Consider the following 19,734-nt stretch of genomic DNA (forward strand, 5'->3'; position numbering starts at 1 on the left):
TTATTTTAACAGATTTTGTACAAAAGACAGGAATTTTGTACGTTTTCTGGAAAAAAAATTAAACCTTTTGTGGCTCAATATTTTCTCCAATTTAAATTTATGGTATTTAAAAAAAAAAATCACTTCACAAGCATACCATCACGGAAAAAACACACTTATGCAAGCAAAGCTTTTAACTTTATTTCTACCTAAGCTTAAAGGATAATCAGTGTAGCATGTAATGGTACGGTTTAATATAAATGTACAAAAATATTTTCAGTATCTTAAAGAAGGCATTTTTGAGTCCCATTTTGTTAAAGGTGTTTTAAAATGCTATTTACAAACTGCACAAGAAACATTATCATCACTTTCATTAAAATATAATTCTAAAAATCCAATATATTAACAGCAAAATACTAAAAATTAGGTTTCTTAGACCTTTTCAGCTATAAACAGGTACAGCTCAAGAAGTAACATACAGGTTTGAGAAACACCAGCAGTGATGCAAGCGTATTTTTGGAACAATTTGTTTTGTCAAAGGTCCATACACATAACCAGCATGGACGTAAAACAAGATGCAGCTTACAATAGAGAAATGTTCACAAATTGGTAAATATTTTGAAGACGACACACTAAATTCAACAAGGGATGAATAGACCAAAGTCTGTCATTTCCATGAAATAGCACAGAGTAAGTCTGCTGCGATTAATTGTTTTACAGCAATGGCCTGTTTTGTGATCCCCTCAACTCACATCTTTTGTCCACCTTTTTTGTCCATCAGTAAGCGACAAAATAAATGCACTCTTGTCTGTCAGAAAACATTTGGCCAGTCACACTACTCCACAAAAAGTTGTCCAACAACTTTAAACGTTTTCAAGTACGCTGTGGCATTTTGATTATTCTAGAACTCTTACAGACAAAATATATCCAGTGAATACAACAGTGATTTTAACATTATAATCACACATTTTCATCAAATTTCTTTTCCTTCCCAACTTCACGGCACAATGCCAAAAACATCTGCAACCATTTTAATTGCACGGAGAGGATCCACTACTTCTTTCATGTTGTTTTTTGCCAAGATCCAGTCTGGTGCAATTCTGGAAAACAACACGTAAAATTTGTGAGGCCAGTGAAATACATGGAATCTCCTTGCTCCCGTTATACTGGGCTTAACTGTATACAACAGATAAAGTGCGCTACTGAAATCTGTGGATCTCGGTGAACATGACAGATGAGCGATATTACCACGGAATGACCACAGCACAACATTTGTGGGCCAAAGTCTCAATGCAAAGATCAACTGAGTGCCTGGAAAAGAGTGTTTGTATTGTACAGAGGGTTGTGAAAGCGCAATCCTTCCCAGCTGGAGGGCATTAAAAGAGTGAGTTACGCTATTGAACGAGCTATGTAAAAAAAATTGCTTTCTCATAAAATACAACATTCTAAAATTAACCAGCGTTCATTATTAGTACCTTTAATGAATGTAGGTATTTATAGGTGTAGACTGTTTACACATATTGAGGTAGATATCTAACTTTGCTGACTGTCACTTGGGACCCTTAATCCCATGACTGTGTGACAGGCGCATTGGCCTTTATTCCAGGTTAACAACATGGTATCTTCAGCAGACTTCAAAGCACGAAGTTCCTACAGGTTTTCAAAATATCCATGCAGAAAGTTTGATGTGTCTTTATATTTTGTTTGTTTGAAGCACTTCAAAATTAACATAAATCTACCATAACAGAAGTTATTAATAAATCAAAATTTAAGTTTAATTAATAATTAATCTATTCTGTGGAAGTGAACACTCATGCAAAGACACCCTTTGGTCTTTCACGCCAAAATTTGACTTCTAAGGTTCCACAGAACAAAAATACTGTATGTTACCGAGAAACAAAGATGAGTCAAATCACTCATTCCTCACAAAACATTCATAGTAGTCCTTCATTTACCAAGGACATTTTAACAGGAATACCAGCCAAATAAACTGTGCACACAAAGTAAATACCATTGAATTTAAAAGATGGCCCTATTAGCCATTACAAAAAGTGGAATAGAATAATCAGAATATTGTAATAAAAATCACTAATTATTGAACATACCTTGGAAGAGGTTTTGGGTTATGAGAGATGGTTTGACTGAAAAAGCTACCATTAAGGGATGCATTCATCTTTTGCTTTATCATTGTTCTTTCAGCATCCTTTTTGTGCTTCCGAACAGTTAGACGGTAAATGCTACCAATTCGATCCACTGCTTTTGGAAGCTTTCTCACCTCCTATCAAAAAAAAAAAAAGAACATAAATCAGAGTAAATTATAGTGGAGAGCAGTACATGTATTTTTAACATGACTTCCTAAAAAGTTCATTCTTACCAAGGCTCTCTGTTTGTCATGAAGCAAAATGATTAGGAGGAAACACGTTTTTGTGAAAATGCTTCCTCCTTTGTCTGCCACCTTATCTCCAGCTTTCTCCCTGTAAATCTGCAGCAGATCTAGCAGAGTCTCCACAGAATCCTCCACCCCATAAACTGCTTCTGTGGTTTTCTCATACTGTGGGAAAGGAACAATTGCCACTGTGACATTACTTATTGAAACAATCATGTGACATTATGTGGATATTTACTCATTTAGGCTTACTTTTGACAAATTGAGAAGGACTTGGATGGCATAAGTGATGACTTCCATACAAGGAACACTACGATTGCAGCTCCTTATCAAAGTAAAAATGATCAAAGTAGCACCACTCTCAACAAGGTGCTCACAACACTCAGGTGAAAGTCTGGTTGCAGTCTCTGAAAGAACAGAAACAAAATCCAGTGGGCTTCCTGTGTACTCCAACACTTCAGGGCATGTCTGATCCAAAAAGTTACCATGTGAGAGGGTGTAACATGTGCACTGTTGGTTTTTACTGACCAAAATAAACAAAGCAAGTACTGGAAAAAGGCCAATAAACTCAAAAAAAAAAAAAAAAAAACATTTTGAACAACTAATGAAAAGTAAAAAGTCTGAGCTAAATTCACAACTCTCACACTAATTCAACACCTAACCCTCCTCACACAAAAGCCTTTTGGTTGAATGACCACACCAAGTACTTTTTTTCCCCCCTTCACCATAAACCATTCCCTGTGTGGAGCTGCCAGTTCAGGACATCAAGTGTGATCTAAACCACACCTGCCACAGCTATATATCAAACATGTTGCCACAGAATACATTTCAACAACAAAAGTGCATATTACCTTACACTATTACACTTTGAAGTCTTACCTAAATGTTTTAAGGCTGCTAGAATGTATGAAAAGTGCTTGTATTTTAAGAGGTAGTCAATGGCAATTGCAGTCTTGTTACAAAGCTTGTCTTCCTCTTTAACTGCCAAGTTAACCTTTCTGAAGCGATGTCTCATGGCAATGATTTTTGAGGTATCGTTGAGCCTTCGTGAACAGTGCCCTCTCCACAAAGCCTTCGAAGGGTAGGAAAAAAAGGGGAAGCCTCATCAACACAAAGCGACCATTAAACATTGCTTCCGAAATAGTTTTCGTGTTTTCTTAGGCATTTATTGCATGCACTAAGCTCTAAGTTTAAAACAGGAAAGGTGAATTCAAACTCTATGGCTTCTATATGCACCCGCCAGTGATGAGTACCTGTGCTTTAATGATTCCACCCTGCAACCTCTTTCCTTGTCTCTTCAGTAGGTATTTTCTGGCTGCTTGCTGAATGACAGTGGCAGCTTTGTTGCGTCGGGATAACCACCCTTTCACTGCCCTCTGCAATGTGATGATCTTCCTTTGCTGCTCAAGATACCGTCTTCGCTGTGCCCAAGTTCTGAACCATCTCTGGCAAACAGAAGAATGGTACAAATTGGGCAAAACTGCTACGTTATTGTAAGCTGCCTATGTATAAATATAGGATATGTATTAATATATATGTCTTCAGCAGGGTCTGTTTTCCAAATACCTGAATGCAAATAACAGAGCAGATTTGTTTCTTAGCAGATTCCAATGCCCAGTGGGCCCGAAGGGCTCTCTGAATTTTTACAGCACAAAGATGGTGGTAAACAAAAGCCGTGAAAAGTTGTCTTCTCCTAGCTTGGGCCTCCTCTTTGACCTACAGTACAAAACAATGTGATATATGTACCTTTTCTTGATTTGTTACATAATTGTTGAAAAGCCTTCTGCACTTGAAATTTACTTTAATAAAAAATTAACATGTAAAAAAAATTCATTAAGGTTTGTATTGGAGTATTGACAGTTCACATTAAAACTGAACACTAGAAAGATATGTACCAATTTTCTGACAAGCCAGCCACGACAAAAAGCTTGAAGGATCACAGCAGCAGCCTTCATGTTCTTAAAGGACTCCCTGACTTCTCTTCCTTTTTTTAAAGCTCGAAGATGTCTCTGTAGAACAACAGCAGCATTCCTCTGATGCTGGAAAGACCGTCTGAGCACATGTCCCCTGTAGGCCGACTGAATTACCACAGCAGCTTTCAGTTCCTGCAGCAAACCAAGAAAAATTAATGATATTTCATGCAGCGTGGTCATTTCAGTAGACAAATCACTGTCAAAAAAGTTTTACTTTCAGAAGGTGCCTTCGAATCCTCCGGGCTTTCCACAAGGCTTGAATTCTCATAGCTGAGGCTTTCATTTCCAAGAAGTCCTGATGCTCTCTCCTGGCACTAAGTGTTTCCCTCCATCTTCTCTGAATAACACAAGCACTGTGACATATTTTTAGGAACCTGTCAAAGAAAATGTTCAGCATTACATAAAACTGTAAGCAATGGTGACAAAAGTTTATCTGAAACCCTCTACACTGTGTGACTTTTTTCTCTGAGGTATTAAAATCATTAGTTTTTTTATCCATTAAGATTTGGCCAACCCATGGATGCTTATGAAACCATACTAAAACCAAGCATATAAAGTGGAACTGTTTAATGCTTTCTCCAAAAAATATTTTCCATTTACAATCACTATCCATGTTCAGACTTTTTTATTCTTGGGGAAAAAATGAAAATAAGAATACATCTTTAAAAAAATTGAAATTTAGATAATTATCTTCTCTGGTTCAATTCTTCCCCAGTATTACACATAAATTAATTTAAACATATTTTAAATATAAAAAGTCTTTCAAACAATGAAAATTCTACGTAATTTTTATCGTACTTTTCTATTATAGTATTTACCTCTTTCGGAGAAGTCTTGTTTGTACACATCTATGGATTGTTGCAATGGCAGACTGCTCCAAAATAAACTTCCGACGGATCATGTTTGTTCTGTACCATGCTTGAATTCTAACTGCAGCTTTAAGTTTCCTAGCATGTTGTCTTGCTTGATAGCCTCGAAACATCGCCTGCGGAAAAATTTGGTAATATTAAAGGCAACAAATCTGTTTAAATTGACTAACTCATTACAGTGGAACCTCGGAACTCGAACTTAATTCGTTCCAGAAGGGCGTTCAGGTTGTTAATTTTTCCCATAAGAAATAATGTAAATTAGATGAATACATTCCAGACCCCCAAATGATTGCCTATTTAAACCTATATACATACATACCTGATGCTAAAACCATAAATAAAAAGTGTAAAACCCAGTGCAAATCATAGATTTAGGCATTCCATACTGTGCAGCCAGATCAGCCACGCGAACACCTCTCGTGTTTTTCAATTATTTCTTTTTTAACCTCTATCATGGCTCTCACTATTTTCCTTTTTGGCTGATTGCTTTCACTAATAACCTTCTTAGGACCCATGGTGGCTCATTTAATATAATATATAAAAAAGCAAAAAAACACTGGGAAATTCACAGCACAATTCATCGAGATGTTCACTCCGCGAGTTTTCAGGCAAGACTGACTCATATCGCGTCATACGCATCCTTTGTTTTAGGGCAAAAAAAGACGCGTCACGTGTCCGACAGGTTTTAGCCTGAAAGGGTCATCGGTTCGAGTTCCGAAATTTCGTTCGAGTTCTGAGAAATTTTTTTTCTCAAACAATTTGTTCAAGTTCCAAAGCGTTTGAGTTCCAAGGTTCCACTGTACACTAAAATACCTTCTTTGCATTCAATGAAACTGCCTGTTTTAGAAAAGGTTTTTACTTATGAAGCTAGGTATCTTGTTAAAATCTATACAGACGGAACGTCTGAGCACAACATTAAACAGTAATGCTTTTCTTTAAAATTGCCAGATTTAAGCCTACATCACTAAAGTTATAACAACTACAATTATCTGCCTCTATAGTATCTTCTAAAACATGAAAAAATTACCTGTATCAAAACAACTGATTTTTTAATCTCCAAGTACTTTGTCCTTTCTTTTTGGCAGAGTGCATGTGCTCTGTAATATGCCTGAATTTTGCTAACTGATGTTTTTTGCTGCAGGAACTTTCTTCTTTGTACAATTCCACGATAAAAGGCCTGTTAGGAAAAAAACAAAACACTTTTTGTTAATCGTGATTTTTAAAAATATTATTAAAACTAGAGTTCAAAGCCTATGCAAGAAATAAGACATGAATTGTAAATGCATACCTGGATTGTTACAGCACTCTTCTTAAGTTGAGAAAATTTTCTCCGTTCAATATGTCCACGTAGACATGCTTGAATTGTTCGGACACTTTTCAGAGCCTTCAGATAGCAAGCTCTCTGCTTTCTCATTACTTGTCGAGTTTTGTAATGCTTCTGCAAAATGATTGCTGCACTCCGATAGGCTAAAAACTGTCTTCTTGCGATGAACATTCTGCAACTCGCCTGTATTTTCACCGTACTTGAGCGGAGATTCAAAAATCTCTTTCGGTACATGAACATGTGCAGCACTGACTGGATCTTGATCGCAGACCGCACACAGTAAGCCATCCTCCTTGCCAACATTCCTCGAAAGGCAGACTGCAACGTCACCGTGGCCCGCCTGACAGCAAGATATGCAGCTCTCTTTTTTTTAGCAAGTTGGCATGACTTGTACCAACGCTGTATCAGCAAAGCAGCAACTTGCATTTTTCTGAAATGAATTCTGGCACAGTGACGTCTAAATGCATTCTGGATAACTATGGAAGCTGCCCTTTTGCGCAAGAAACGGCGTCGATCCGCAGTCATTAGCAGGAATGACTGAATTGTTTGGGAAGCCCTTCTTTGCCTCACCAGCTGCCTTGCTTTCTTTGCACGGAATGCTGCCTGAATGCAAACTGTAGCCCACCTAATCTTCGTGTACTGCTTCACTTGATCATCTCTCATTCTTTGAGCTCGCAGTCTTTCTTGTAGAACACAGGTTGCCCAACGCAACCTTCTGAAAGCTACAAGCTGTCTGTACATCCTAAACGTAGCTTGTATAAGGGTGGCGGCCTTATGCATTCGAGCTTGTTCTTTTCTCAGCCTTTGTCTCCTGAATGCTGACTGAACGGATATGACAGCGTTTCTTAGTCTTACAAAATTCAATCTTTCCCATCTGCTACGGAGGAAGGACCTGTAATGTCTCTGAATAATGAGGGCAGACAACCTCATTGCTTGATATTTTATCACTTCCCTGTGTCTTCTGAATGACGCTTGGATCAAAGTGGCTGCTTTGTGTTGCTGATGAATCGTGTTTCTTACTTTCCAGCCCCTGTAAGCCGCTTGCAGAATTATTGATGCATGGCGAATGTGATGATAGTGCCCTCTCTGTTTTCTGGAAGCAACCATGGCACGATAGCGTAGTTGAATAGTAACAGCAGCAGACTTCAAGGCAAGATACTGCTTGTGTGCACAGTACACTCGGAAAGCTCTCTGAATGTTGCACGCGGCCTGGTGCATTCTTCTGACATGTTGTCTGGCCTTCATGCCACGGAAAGCAGCCTGAATCAAAAGGGTAGCATGCTTTTGTTCATTTAGTTTTTGTCTTTCCATATTCATCATTTTGTTGGCCCTGTAACGCTGCTGCACAGCGTTTGCTGCCCATCGCAGTCTCTTATAAGATGACATGGCTAAGTGCTGTCTGACTTGGGTTTGAATAGCAACTGCTGCCTTGTGCTGCCTCCGCAATTCTTTCCGAGCTTGCATTCCTCTGTAAGCCGCCTGTAACGTAACAACAGCCTTGCGCATCAAAAGGTACTCTGCACGTTTGGTTCTAACAGCTACCAAAGCCCTGTATTGATATTGAAGAACTAATGTTGCTGCTCTGAGTGACAAGAAGTGCTTCCTAGCCTTGAAGGTCAGAAAACTTCTCTGGATGACAGTGGCGGCTTTCTCCAGCTTTTGCCGAGCTTTATAATTACGGAAACTTGACTGGATCACAACAGCAGCCTTTTTCTTAGCCTTGTACTCCTGGAATAGTAGATCTCTGGCCTTGGAGGCTCTGTATCTGTCTTGTATGACTTTTGCAGCATAACACATTTTCTTGAACTGCAAATAACACTGCTGCATTCTGAACTGGGCTTGAAGTAAAACAGCAGCACTGTGCATCCTTCGAATCTCAAGTCTTGCCTTTCTCCCTCTGAAAACAGACTGGACCACTACAGCGCTGTGACGCAGTTTAAGGAAGCGTTCCCTTGTTTGTTTCCCTTTTAACTGGCTTCGGTACCATTGCTGTATAACATTTGCAGCCAATTTCATTGCTTTGAAACGCAACACTGTTCTGTACCTTCTGAAACTTGCCTGAATTACAGTAGCTGCGTGATTCTTCCTCTGCAAATCTTTCCTTACTTTCATACCTTTGTAGGTAGCTTGGATCAAAACACATGCAGCTACTAGAGATTGATAGGACTTCCGCTGCATTCGTGCAGCAGTCAAAGCCCTGTATTGCTGCTGAATTGTGATGGCAGCTGCTTTTAAAGTAAGGTACTTCTTCCTGTCCCTATGAGCTAGGTAGCGCCTCTGAATTATTCTTGCAGCATTATGCATCTCCCGCACTTGCTTCCTTGTCCTCATGCCACGAAAAGCGCACTGTATGCGCACTGTTGCAGTTTTCAAAACCATGTATTTCTGCACTTCAGTGTTTCTGAGCTGGACAGCTTTGAACCTCTGACAGATAACAGATGCTGCCCAACGCAGCTTCTTAAAGTGAACAAACTGTTTGTGTTTTCGGTAATGTGCCTGAATCACTGTTGCAGCCCTGTGCATTCCCTGAACTTCAATACGAGTTTTCATACCCCTGAAAGCAGACTGTATCACAACAGCAGATTCTCTCATCTGCAAATAACACTGACGCTGTTGCCTTCCTTTTATGTAAGCTCTGTAATTTTGCTGTATTACGGTGGCAGCACACCTAGCTGCGGTAAACAAAATCCGAGCTTTGTACATTCTGAAGTATGCCTGAATTAGCGTTGATGCTTGATGCATACGCATGAGATCTCTTCTAACTTTAGAGCCTCTATAAGCAGATTGCAACTTCACAGCTGCTTGTCGTAACCGAATGTACTGCTGCCGCTGGTGCTGTGCCATCTGACGTTCCCTGTAGCGCCTCTGGAGAACAACAGCTGCTCTTCTGAGAGATGCGAAATTGCGCATGCAAACATATGTCCTAAATGCATCCTGAATTACCGTGGCTGCCCTGTGCTCCATCTTCAGTTTCTGCCTGACTTTTGCCCCACGGAATGTTGCCTGTAGGATGACAACAGCTTTTCTCATGGTGACGTACCGCCATCGCTCGTTCTTCCCTAAGACACGAGCCCTATAGTGAGTCTGTATCACCTGTGCTGCCTTTCTCTTCAGCCTGAACTGAGATTCAGCAACATGCCTACGATAACATGACTGTATCAGCACAGCAGCTCTGTGCAACTCCTTGATCTGCTTTCTCTCTGTTCTACCTCTCCAGACAGCCTGAAGCCTCAGCACTGAATGCTGGAGACACAGATACTCCTTCCTCCGTTTCTGACCCAATTGCTTAGCCCTGTATCGCTGTTGTAGCACTACTGCTGCTCTTTTAAGAGAAAAGAATTTTTTCCGAGCTGCAAACATCCTAAATGCTGCTTGAATCACTACAGCTGCTTTGTTCTGTTGCTTGCTCTTTTTTCGCACCACATAGCCACGGTATGCTGCTTGCAGAGTGACAGCTGAAAGGCTCATTTTTAAATGTTGTAGTCTCGCTTTTTCTCTTTGCTTGCAGAGTCTGTACCAACTCTGTATCACAACTGTGGCATGTCTAATCCGTACAAAGCGTCTCCTGAAAATGAAAGATCTGAATGCTTTTTGGATGACAGTCGCGGAGGAATGTTGCCTTCTTAAAATTTGATAATTCTTTCTCGCCTGGAAACCTCTGTACCATGCCTGTATAATTACAACTTTCTGTTGAAGAGTCACGTATAGTCTCCGGCATCTATGCATTCGGTACCATGACTGTATCTTCATGGCTGCAGCAGTCTTCAAGACGATTTTTTCTCGCTGCCATTTTCGGAATGCAGACTGAATCACAGTGGCAGCGTTATTTTTCTTTACTGATGAACGAACCTTCCAGCTTCTAAAGTCCTTCTGAATCGTGATGGCAGCACACCTTAATGTCAGGAACTTCTGGCGTTCTCCTTTCGCCAATATACAGGCCTTCCGACATCTCTGAATTGTTGTCACAGCCCACAGAACTCTCCTATAGGCAGCAACAGCAAGTTTCTTCCTCAGATGAGCTTGAATCACAATGGCATGATGTTTGAGTAGCCGAAAATTTTTCACTGCAGAATATCTCCTCCAGTGTGCCTGTTTAAAGTCATGACAGCAATGAGTATTGATCATATTTGGAGATAAGTTTGTGATTGCTGTAGAGGTGTACAAAAGCTTAAAGACTGACACATACTTGAATGATTGTTGCTGCAGCGTTCTGCAGAATCCGAATCTTCTCCAACTTCATGGCTCTCATCTTCTTTCGCACAAAATGGCCACGCCAAACAGCCTGAATGATGACAGCTGCTGCTGCCTGCCTTTCTTCCCGACGCCTCTGGAGGAAGACTTTGACAGCAGACTGTATTTTGGTGGCAGCGATGTTCTTTTGCTGTGAGGCAAGTCCAGAACAATTTTTTTGTAAAACAAAAATTCCAAACATGTTTAAGCGCATTAATGAGCTGTACTCAGCAGGTGTACCTTGGAAAGCTTTTCTTCCATTTTCATCCTGTACTTTCTCCATGCCCCCTGGATAATCCAGGCAGCTCTGGTTTCAGTTCGCAAGTCCAAGAGCCGAGCACAGAGGAAAGAAAGGTAACAGGTAACAACCTGAAAGGAGCAAAGCAAGCATTTCATTACATCATTAAAACTGTTGAAAAAAAGACTCAAGAGCAAAGATACACAAAATTTCCCCAGATTCCATTATACATACAAGAGAGTCAGAGATAAGAGTTACTCTGTATATGATACTTAAGTGGCGAGGAAAAGCTCACCTTTTCATTTGGAATTGTGTTTGACATGTCTGCAGGGTTGATCATGGCTGGAACTCCCCCAAGAGAAGCTATTGCATCATTCACCAGCTGGAAATTTTTCTTTTCATTTTCTAGGAGAGCTTTGAAATCCACAGAAATTTCTGCATCTGCGCATAACAAAATGTAAGAGTCACAAACTTTATGAAAATATTGAATCAACAACTTAATTAAAAATATGAAAGCAATTAAAAGTGAAAATTACCATTTTGCATCCCTGGAAAATCACTGAAAGAACTGTCAGAATCACTGGACGAACAATTCAGCCCAACTGTGCCACGGTGCCCGCACTCTATGGTCTGCGTAGTATTCTGACAAACTGCTTCCAGAGGAAGATAGCAAGGATGATAACGGTGAATCAAGTAACAAAGAATCCGGCCATCTGAGAAGGACACTGTAAAATTCTCCGCCTACAAGAAGCAAAACAGTGTAATGAGATACTTGTACAGTGGAGAACAGAGAGAAAAAGCAAGTAAAACCCTCATTAAGTTACCTGAACATTGTAAAATGCACAGACTGCATTCACCCAGTCCATCAGCAAAGAAATTTTCTTGCTGCTGTGTTCCAATGTACATTTTGTTTCCTTAGCTTTATTTATCACAGGCTGCTTGTTTTTCCATGCTGATAGCTGCTGTTTAGTTTTCCACATTCGTTGGAGGAAACACAACTCATCTGTGAGCTTCTCTTCATCGAGCAAAACCTCCACCTAGACAGTTAAGTAATTAAAATCAGGCTTAGAGCAAAACATCAACACAAGCAATAAACTAGAATAAGGAAGCTGAATGGAATACCTGAAATGCAAAGATGATTTTCCAGAGCAAAGTTATTGTCTTTTCTCTGTGTCCATCCACAATGTCCCTTGATTCAATGGCAGCTCCTGTAATTGTTTCATTTTTCAAAGTAAGATTTACACAGTTGTACATTTCATATTAGAGGACAGATTTTGCTTTTCCCCATCATCCACCACTGTGCCATAGTTGCTGTGAAATTCTACTTTTAATGACAAAACTTCATATATGTATCTTGCATTACATAGTCATAGGCCTTCTAAGGATATTCAGAGGTTTCCCTGCTGGTTTTATTACATGCATATTAAAATACTTAAAGTTGTACTTAAAGTACATATTTAAAGTCTAGTTATTCATACACGTAAAACTAGAAACAGTTATTGTGACGTCAAAATTACCCGATATGAGAAAAGTGAAGGAAATGTGTTTGTGGGAGGAAGAGAAAAAACAGTATCTATATGAAACCTACATTAAAATAAGGAGGAAGTGTAAAGAATTTAGTCTGGATTTGAAACCACAGCTTCCAGCCTGTAATGTAACACTTTCAACTGATCCACTGTGCCTCCTCACAATAGAAGACAGCCAAGATTTATTTAGCAAATTAAAAAATGCACACTGAGCAACAATTGGGGGCAGTATAGTGTAGCGGTTACATCTGCTGCCTTTGGACCCACAGATCGCAGATTCAAATTCCACCTCTAGCTGCAGTACCCTTGAGTAAGGTCCCTACCCTAAATTGCTCCAATAAAACTACCCACCTCTGTAAATGGGTAAATAAATAAGTAGCTTGACATTTTAAGTCACTTTGGAGAAGGGCATTAGTTAAATGAATAAATGTAAATGTAAGAATTAATATATTGTTAAATTAATATATTAATTAAATGGGAGCACACTTCAAGACCTTTCAATTCTATTCTAAATTCATACTCACCATGTTCATCATTTATGTTAATCCCCTTTTCTTTCAACACTTTCAGTGCACATTCAACGTTGTGCACTTTCTGAAGTCGACTAATGGCAGGCATTCTGAGCTTCTGAGACAAGCTCCAGTTTTGGGTAAACAGCTCCATAATGCGCCTACAAATAAAAGAGCAGTCTAGTGAAATAAGTACCAAAGGCACACTGTTTTTAAACATCTTGACATTTTGAAAAGGCTGGGATATTTACATGCTACTACAGCTTTATATCACTTTAAACTTAATAACCCCCCTAAATATCTAACTTTAAATGTAAAATTGGTGGAAAAGCATTGTACAATGAGAAAAAAACTGAGAATAAAGACTAAGGAAAAAACATGAAAACTTACACCAGACGGATTCCACATCTCAGATCAACAGCTAGGTTCTTTACAGCAAAGTCAAACTCATCCAGTGGTGTCTGAACATGGGACACAGCTAAGCCCAAATGTCCAAGATGGCGAGGGAGAATTCCCTCCCCACTTAGAAAGTCTCTTGAAAACGCCAGCAAAAGATCCTTGCTAGACTGTAAAACAAAAATACAAGACGTAGAGGTCTATTAGAGCAAGCAATATTAAGAAAAGCAGAATTAAATGTTTCTGAGAAATTGTAAGGTAATAATGACCAAAAAATATAACTTTCAGTCCTGTCAGTGTCATATTTCTTCTGATTTACTTAGGGTATGCACTTTGAGAACAGCCCTTTCTATAATACCTTGAATTCAGCATCCATGCAGAACAAACATGGATCATGGTCAATCATTCTGGATTCTTTGGCTTTGTCAAGAAAGCATATTAGGAGGAGAAGCTTCTTCAAAGTAAAACAAGATAAGGCATCCTCATGACCTGTACAAGAGAAATAAAAGGACACTGATGTTAAATTACAGATAACTATAGGCAGACAATTTAGATATTTGGTTGGGAGATAAAACAACAGTTTGAAGGTTGAATATTACCACTGCGGTACAGATGGGGTACTGTAGGATGTCTGTACTCAGTAGCAATGTCTGGATTCCATAGCAAACGGTTGAGAATGAACACTGCCAGTCCCATGACATCATTATTGCTCTCCAATGAAATTAACTCCCCAAAAATGGTCTGGAACAATAATTACATCAGTAAGTATAAAGCAACTAAATTATTCCTTCAGAATGGTAATCAAATTGAAATTAAAATACCTCAAGCCCAATCCGCAACCAAAGTGGATTGTAGGAGAGAAGCCAATTCAAAACTTTCTGCCGTTGTCCTAAAAAAATCAATTTAACATTAATGGCTTTGGTAAAATTACAAATATATATATATATATTATAAATTCATCCAGTCTATATTGGTACTTCAGTTTTGCTGCATTACACTCATGTCAGCCCAAATAATTGAATGAGGTATGATAAAATTATCTTCAGTAGCATATTTGTAAACATTACAAATGTTGAGGAAAATTAATAAATCCATATATAACATATATGAAAAGTCCATAGGTAGAATAACCATAGTCACAATTTTGTAAAAATGTAGTTATCCCCTTATCCTGTAGATAATTGATTTTAGTTTCTTCCTAAAAATGCTCTCCTAATCAAAACCTGTCATAGTCGTGCATGGTGTAGCAAGGAAAGAAAGCGTACTTCAACAAAATGCTCATACTCCAATTTTCCCTGGCAAAAAACAATCAAGGTCTGAATTTTGTCAGCTGATCGGTGGCACATGACATCAATTGACCTATTGTTTACTTCTATTGTGTTTTCACTTGTAGTCTCAGCTTCTGCCATTTTAGACACCAGAGCTCACTGGCAAACCAAAAAAAGTGGATGTTGATTGACATTTCCCATTGTTTTTGATGTTCAAAGCACAATATGTTGTTCAACTTTGTTTCTTTATTGTTCAATTGGCTTGGATTAAAATTCAGCAGTTTAAAGAATACAGATAAATGTGGGCTTCTGTAGGAAGTGCATTTTTATATTGACATACCAATATTGAGCTGAAATTCTGCTTTAAACTTGCATAAATTAACCATTCTGTTAGTTTTTAATGTTCTATTCCACAAAATGGCCTATTTCCCAGTAATTTTCCAATGAAATTGCATGTAAATAATAAAAGCCACGTTTCAAAGAAGTCAATTTTTCCATTCGCACATCAGTTGTCGCCCAGATTGTGCAAATTTTAAAATCATCTCCAATACAACAATTTTTTAATAAAATGTACCAAAATGCAATTTCCTACTGCCAGATGATATGTGTTTGTTGTTCAGTTTTTATGAACAACAATTGTGCAATAAAATATTCTTTCAAAGTCAAAATTCAGTTTTCTCCATTTTGTGACCTTGATCATTCCTCCCATAGACTCTTCATATATAAATCATATAAATCCAGCAACTGAACAACACTACATCAGTGATAGAACATTTCTGAGGAGGTTCTACATACTGATGATACCTATACTTCTTGAATTAATTATACCCTTAGAAAAGAAAAAAACGCATTCTTTGTTCAGCACAACAAGACTCAGGCATGCCATGTACATTTCATATGTGATGGAATACTGATCACATTCAGTAAAGTACCAATATCCTTCCAGATGTGTCGATCCTTGCGCATCAGCAGCCGCTTGGCTTCCACCTCCAACTCAAGCTTCTGTATAGCTTTGACCATGGCCTCGGATGTGAAGAGCTGGCAGGCACAACGACGGAGGCGATTCAGTCTTCGGCGTGCTGTGTATGTCCTGAAGGACATCTCCTCTTTCGTTGGTGCTTTTGAAATACTAAATTTTTGATCGCTTCCAAAAGCTAATGACACAGCATTTACTACAAGGGGGGGAAAAAAAAGGAAGAAAAAAAAAAGTTTGGCAGAGTGTTTTTTTTTTTTTCCCCAATGTAAATTGAGTCTGAAGCAAGATCTTTAAGGAATCCAAATACTTAATATTTAAAGAAAGGCGACAAATTGTTTCTCCATTTAACTATAAGCTTCATCAGTTCCTCAATAGGTCCCAACAACAAATTAAATATTCTATACTTGCATTACCTTTTGTTACTTCTGTATTGACTTTGAACTCATCTGGAGTGAGGACATAGTTAATCCAAAATGTGAATCCTCTTTCTTGCTTTTCAATCCAGCGTTCATCGTAGAACATATTTTTAGCTGCAAACGGCAGCGGATGCCTTGGTATCACTGCAATACAAAAATGTGCAAATTTTCAAAAATACAAGCTAAAGATCACTTTATACAACTGATGAAATTTTACCAATTACAAACCTGTTTTAACAGGCTTTATGAAGGTTAGCTGTGACTGTGCCACTGCTATAACTTTTGGAGTCTTCACAGATGATGTGCTCGATTTCACAGACTGTGAGCCTTTTATTAAAAAAAAAAAAAAAAAAAAAAAAAAGATAAAAGCAAGAAGAGTTACATTTATTGCTCACCAACAGAGTACAAACACGATGTTGGAGTGACTCACTATAAATACCTTAAGTGAATAAAAAACAAAATGCAAAATGGCTAAGAAAAAAGTTCAACACAAAAAAAATCATTCAGTTTTTCCACTGTTTTCAGAGGAACTTTACCTCGCCGCACAGGTTTTGAAAAAGTCAACTTGGACTGGGACACACCCAAAGATGATTTTGTTGGTGCAGATGAATGTGAGCTCTGTGAAACTGAAAGAAATGTGTTTTAGATATAAGTTAAAGCAGCAGAACAAAGTAAATCCAAAAAATTAAATAAACAAAAATCTTAAAAATTAAGCATTGCACAGTTAATTAACTTTACCAAATGCCTAAGAACATTTCGGTCTCACCTGCAGCCTTCTTGTTCAACCTTCGGGAGGTAAACCTTTCTGGCACTTTTTTCTGTATCTCTTTAGTCACTTTAAATTCCCGACTTCTCTTAACTGGAAAGATCAAACTTTCATCAGTATTCTCTTTTGAAAATTCATCACTTTTCCTTTTTTTGGAACTTGTTTTGGATGGAGAATTACAGATTATTTGTGTATGACTACAGATGAGAGGTCCCCCTGGCTGGGACAGTGAAGATGTAAACAACGAGTCATTTAAGCTGTTATTTTTGATTGCAGTTGAAGCCTGAGGTCCGAAAGAGTCGGTGACCGTCAGTACAGTGGGATTGGTCAGGGACTGGTTTTCAGCCTTGACTGGTGACACCTCTGGCAGAACTGTGTCAAGCAGATTTTTAAATCCAGTTTCAAGATGGCAAGGGGAGTCAATAACAGGGAGTCTGCAAACATCTTTCAGTTTGTCAAGATCTGATCCAGTGTGATTACCCTTTGTAAAATCCAAAGTTTTTTCAAATAGACAACGAGTTGAAGTTCTTGTTTTCTGGACCTCTCGACAATTTCCCTGCGTTTTGTCACCTTTAGTTTTTGTTACTGTGGCAGATGAGAAATACACCTTGTTGGATTTCTGTGCGATGGGATTGTCATTCACTTTTTCATTATTCACCACATCTGATTTAGACTTGACAAAGAATGTTAAGCGAGGGTCAAATGAACTGTCAGCTGGAACATCTGACGCTGCTGTATCAGGTGCCACAGAACACTGATCTCTGTAAACCTCCTTCGGCATTTCTAAGGAATCGGAGAAGTCAAAGCTTGAACAAGCATTAGGTGGGCTTGCATTTTCCAAGAGGCTTAAATCTGACTGAATGATTTCCAAGGCATCTTTCACAGACAACACCGGAGTTCCTGGCACAAACATCTGGTCCACCACAGGTGTATTAGTCGCTGGGCTTTCACAGGAAGGAATCTCAGGTATCAAAGGATTAATACCATCATCTGCTGTACTAACAGGTGAGTCGGGCCTGTTCAACACACAAGTAACATCTTTGAATTCAGAAAGAGATAATAGATCACGTGCAAATGCATTCTCATCTGGGACTGCAGCATCCATAACTTTGGCTGATGGTACGAGAAGGACAATTGGAGAGTCTTTCTTAAAAGGGAATACATCCTCCAGTTTGGTCTTTCCATGCTTTAACTTAGGAGTCTGAAGACAAACGGGTGTACAGTTCTCCTGTCTTAACTGGGTACTTTCATCACCAACAGGCAATGAAAACACTGGAAGTTGTCCTCTCGCTTGCTTTTTGTTACTTGGTCCAAGGGGCCCTCGCTCCCTCTCCTTCTTGTACTGAGACTGGCGAGACACGTGGAAAGTTTTATTGGTCGCCTTCTTCAGCGAAGAATCTGATCCCTTTTCTTTGGAGAGTCCAGAATGGCCAGGCACTGTACTCTTTTTAATAGACTCCCACAAACTCTTCTGCAGGACCATACGAAGAAAGCAAAACGCACGTTACCAATTACATGGATGCCACACAAAAGACTGCAGTTAGAATCTGTCCAACTCTGACAATGCTAATATTTCATTTTTACTTTCAAACTTCATTCATTTGACTTATTTGCCCAAGGGTGACTTACAACATCAAATAAACTGTACAATGTTTCCAACCCAAGTTCATACAGCCAGACATTCATTCTGGATAAGTGCCTTGAACACGATGGGTCTATTGGCAGGAGGAGAGAGACTCGAACCAACAACCCTCAGACAAGCACTGTGTGGTACCTGCTGCCCCAAACCCATGTAAAAGTTACCTTTTTCTTCTTCTGTGCCTCAGCTCTGCCAAGCAAAATGGCTTGGTGTTTGACGATGCCGTTGGCAGTGAATGTGATGAGTTCCCTGACACCACCTTCCTGCACCGGGGTCCAGTTAATCCTCACAGTGGCACTTTCTTCAGCCTGCGGGTAATAATTATTAGTGATACGGACAGAGCACTGATCCCATGTCATCATGTATGTATAACTACAAGAAAACAAACGCAAACACATTGTTAATGTAGTAGTAGAAGACATAAATTTGTGGCTTTTGCCCCAGTCCCGTACCTCTATGGTAAACCTGGACTCCTCCACAGAAAAGCCTTTCGCAGACGCAACTCTGTCCACTCGCACTTCAGTCGCATATTCCACCGGATTCTCAATCCGCAAAAGGGCAGATTTGGAAGAACCCAACTTCACAGTCCCAAAACTGACGAAAGGAGGGCGTGAAAACTGAACGAGAGTGAGAACAGGAGGCGACGGGGAGCTTTTGTTCTCCTTGTTCGCCACGTTTCTGCACTCAGTGGGGCTGAAATCCATCAAGGTAGCCCTGATATTAGACATTTTTTAAAAATTCTCCTCTTAAAATACATTTAATTCCGTACCCAACGCTGCTTGACTTCCCATACCTATCCACCTTTCCAAAAAAAAAAAGGAAGAAGAAAAACTCTAACGCTATATTTTCTATGATACAAATTCTTCCGACACTACTTGTCCCTTCTGTGTGGCAACGAAGACTTCACACATGTGCCCGCCTTCCAGTTTGAATTTTTCTCCCATCGACCAATAGTTTCACAAGACTTCCGCTTCGCCATCCAATCGCAGCAAGGAAAACAAAGACTAGCCAATCGGCTTCTGGATTTAGATTTAAATCTTCAACCATAGACCCTGACGTAAAAAAAAAACTTACAAAATAACTTCGTTGTCAACGCCCAGCCGAGAGTAGTGGATCAGCGCTTGTATGTTCAAAATGAACGTGTAGCCTTACAGTAATGTCAAGATATGACTGTTTGTTGCCAGATTTAAAATATAAAGCACAGTATTACCTCCAGAGTACGTGATTATCATTACAGCA

The 19,734-nt window shown here is 39.2% G+C and overlaps 1 protein-coding gene across 1 annotated transcript; it reads right to left on the reverse strand.

Annotated features, from left to right (window-relative positions):
• Positions 1-234: 234 nt before the first annotated feature.
• On the reverse strand, positions 235-19,361 carry aspm (assembly factor for spindle microtubules). Its single transcript, XM_018753812.2, has 30 exons — positions 18,948-19,361; positions 18,660-18,803; positions 16,857-18,327; positions 16,627-16,716; positions 16,319-16,417; positions 16,088-16,234; positions 15,631-15,870; positions 14,252-14,319; positions 14,030-14,171; positions 13,789-13,919; positions 13,425-13,600; positions 13,050-13,195; positions 12,122-12,207; positions 11,824-12,036; positions 11,536-11,740; positions 11,295-11,440; positions 11,002-11,130; positions 10,718-10,912; positions 6,496-10,620; positions 6,235-6,384; positions 5,157-5,323; positions 4,553-4,712; positions 4,261-4,470; positions 3,932-4,081; positions 3,619-3,810; positions 3,245-3,437; positions 2,618-2,772; positions 2,354-2,530; positions 2,085-2,257; positions 235-1,079 (listed from the first exon to the last, which is right to left on the reverse strand). Exons 1-30 carry the CDS (start codon positions 19,221-19,223, stop codon positions 977-979), a joined length of 10,059 nt encoding a protein of 3,352 aa, XP_018609328.2. The 5' UTR covers positions 19,224-19,361; the 3' UTR covers positions 235-976.
• Positions 19,362-19,734: the final 373 nt, after the last annotated feature.

The sequence above is a fragment of the Scleropages formosus genome, chromosome 9, assembly GCF_900964775.1.
Source record: "Scleropages formosus chromosome 9, fSclFor1.1, whole genome shotgun sequence".
Lineage (NCBI taxonomy): Eukaryota > Metazoa > Chordata > Actinopteri > Osteoglossiformes > Osteoglossidae > Scleropages > Scleropages formosus.

Bases quoted from the DNA above. Each gene is read 5' to 3' on its own strand.
- aspm (XM_018753812.2), bottom strand. From the start codon at position 19,223: ATGTCTAATATCAGGGCTACCTTGATGGATTTCAGCCCCACTGAGTGC. The intron at 16,235-16,318 runs GTTTGTAATTGG...TTTGTATTGCAG, and splicing joins CATAAAGCCTGTTAAAACAG to TGATACCAAGGCATCCGCTG. The intron at 10,621-10,717 runs GTATGTGTCAGT...GACTTTAAACAG, and splicing joins CTGCAGCAACAATCATTCAA to GCACACTGGAGGAGATATTC.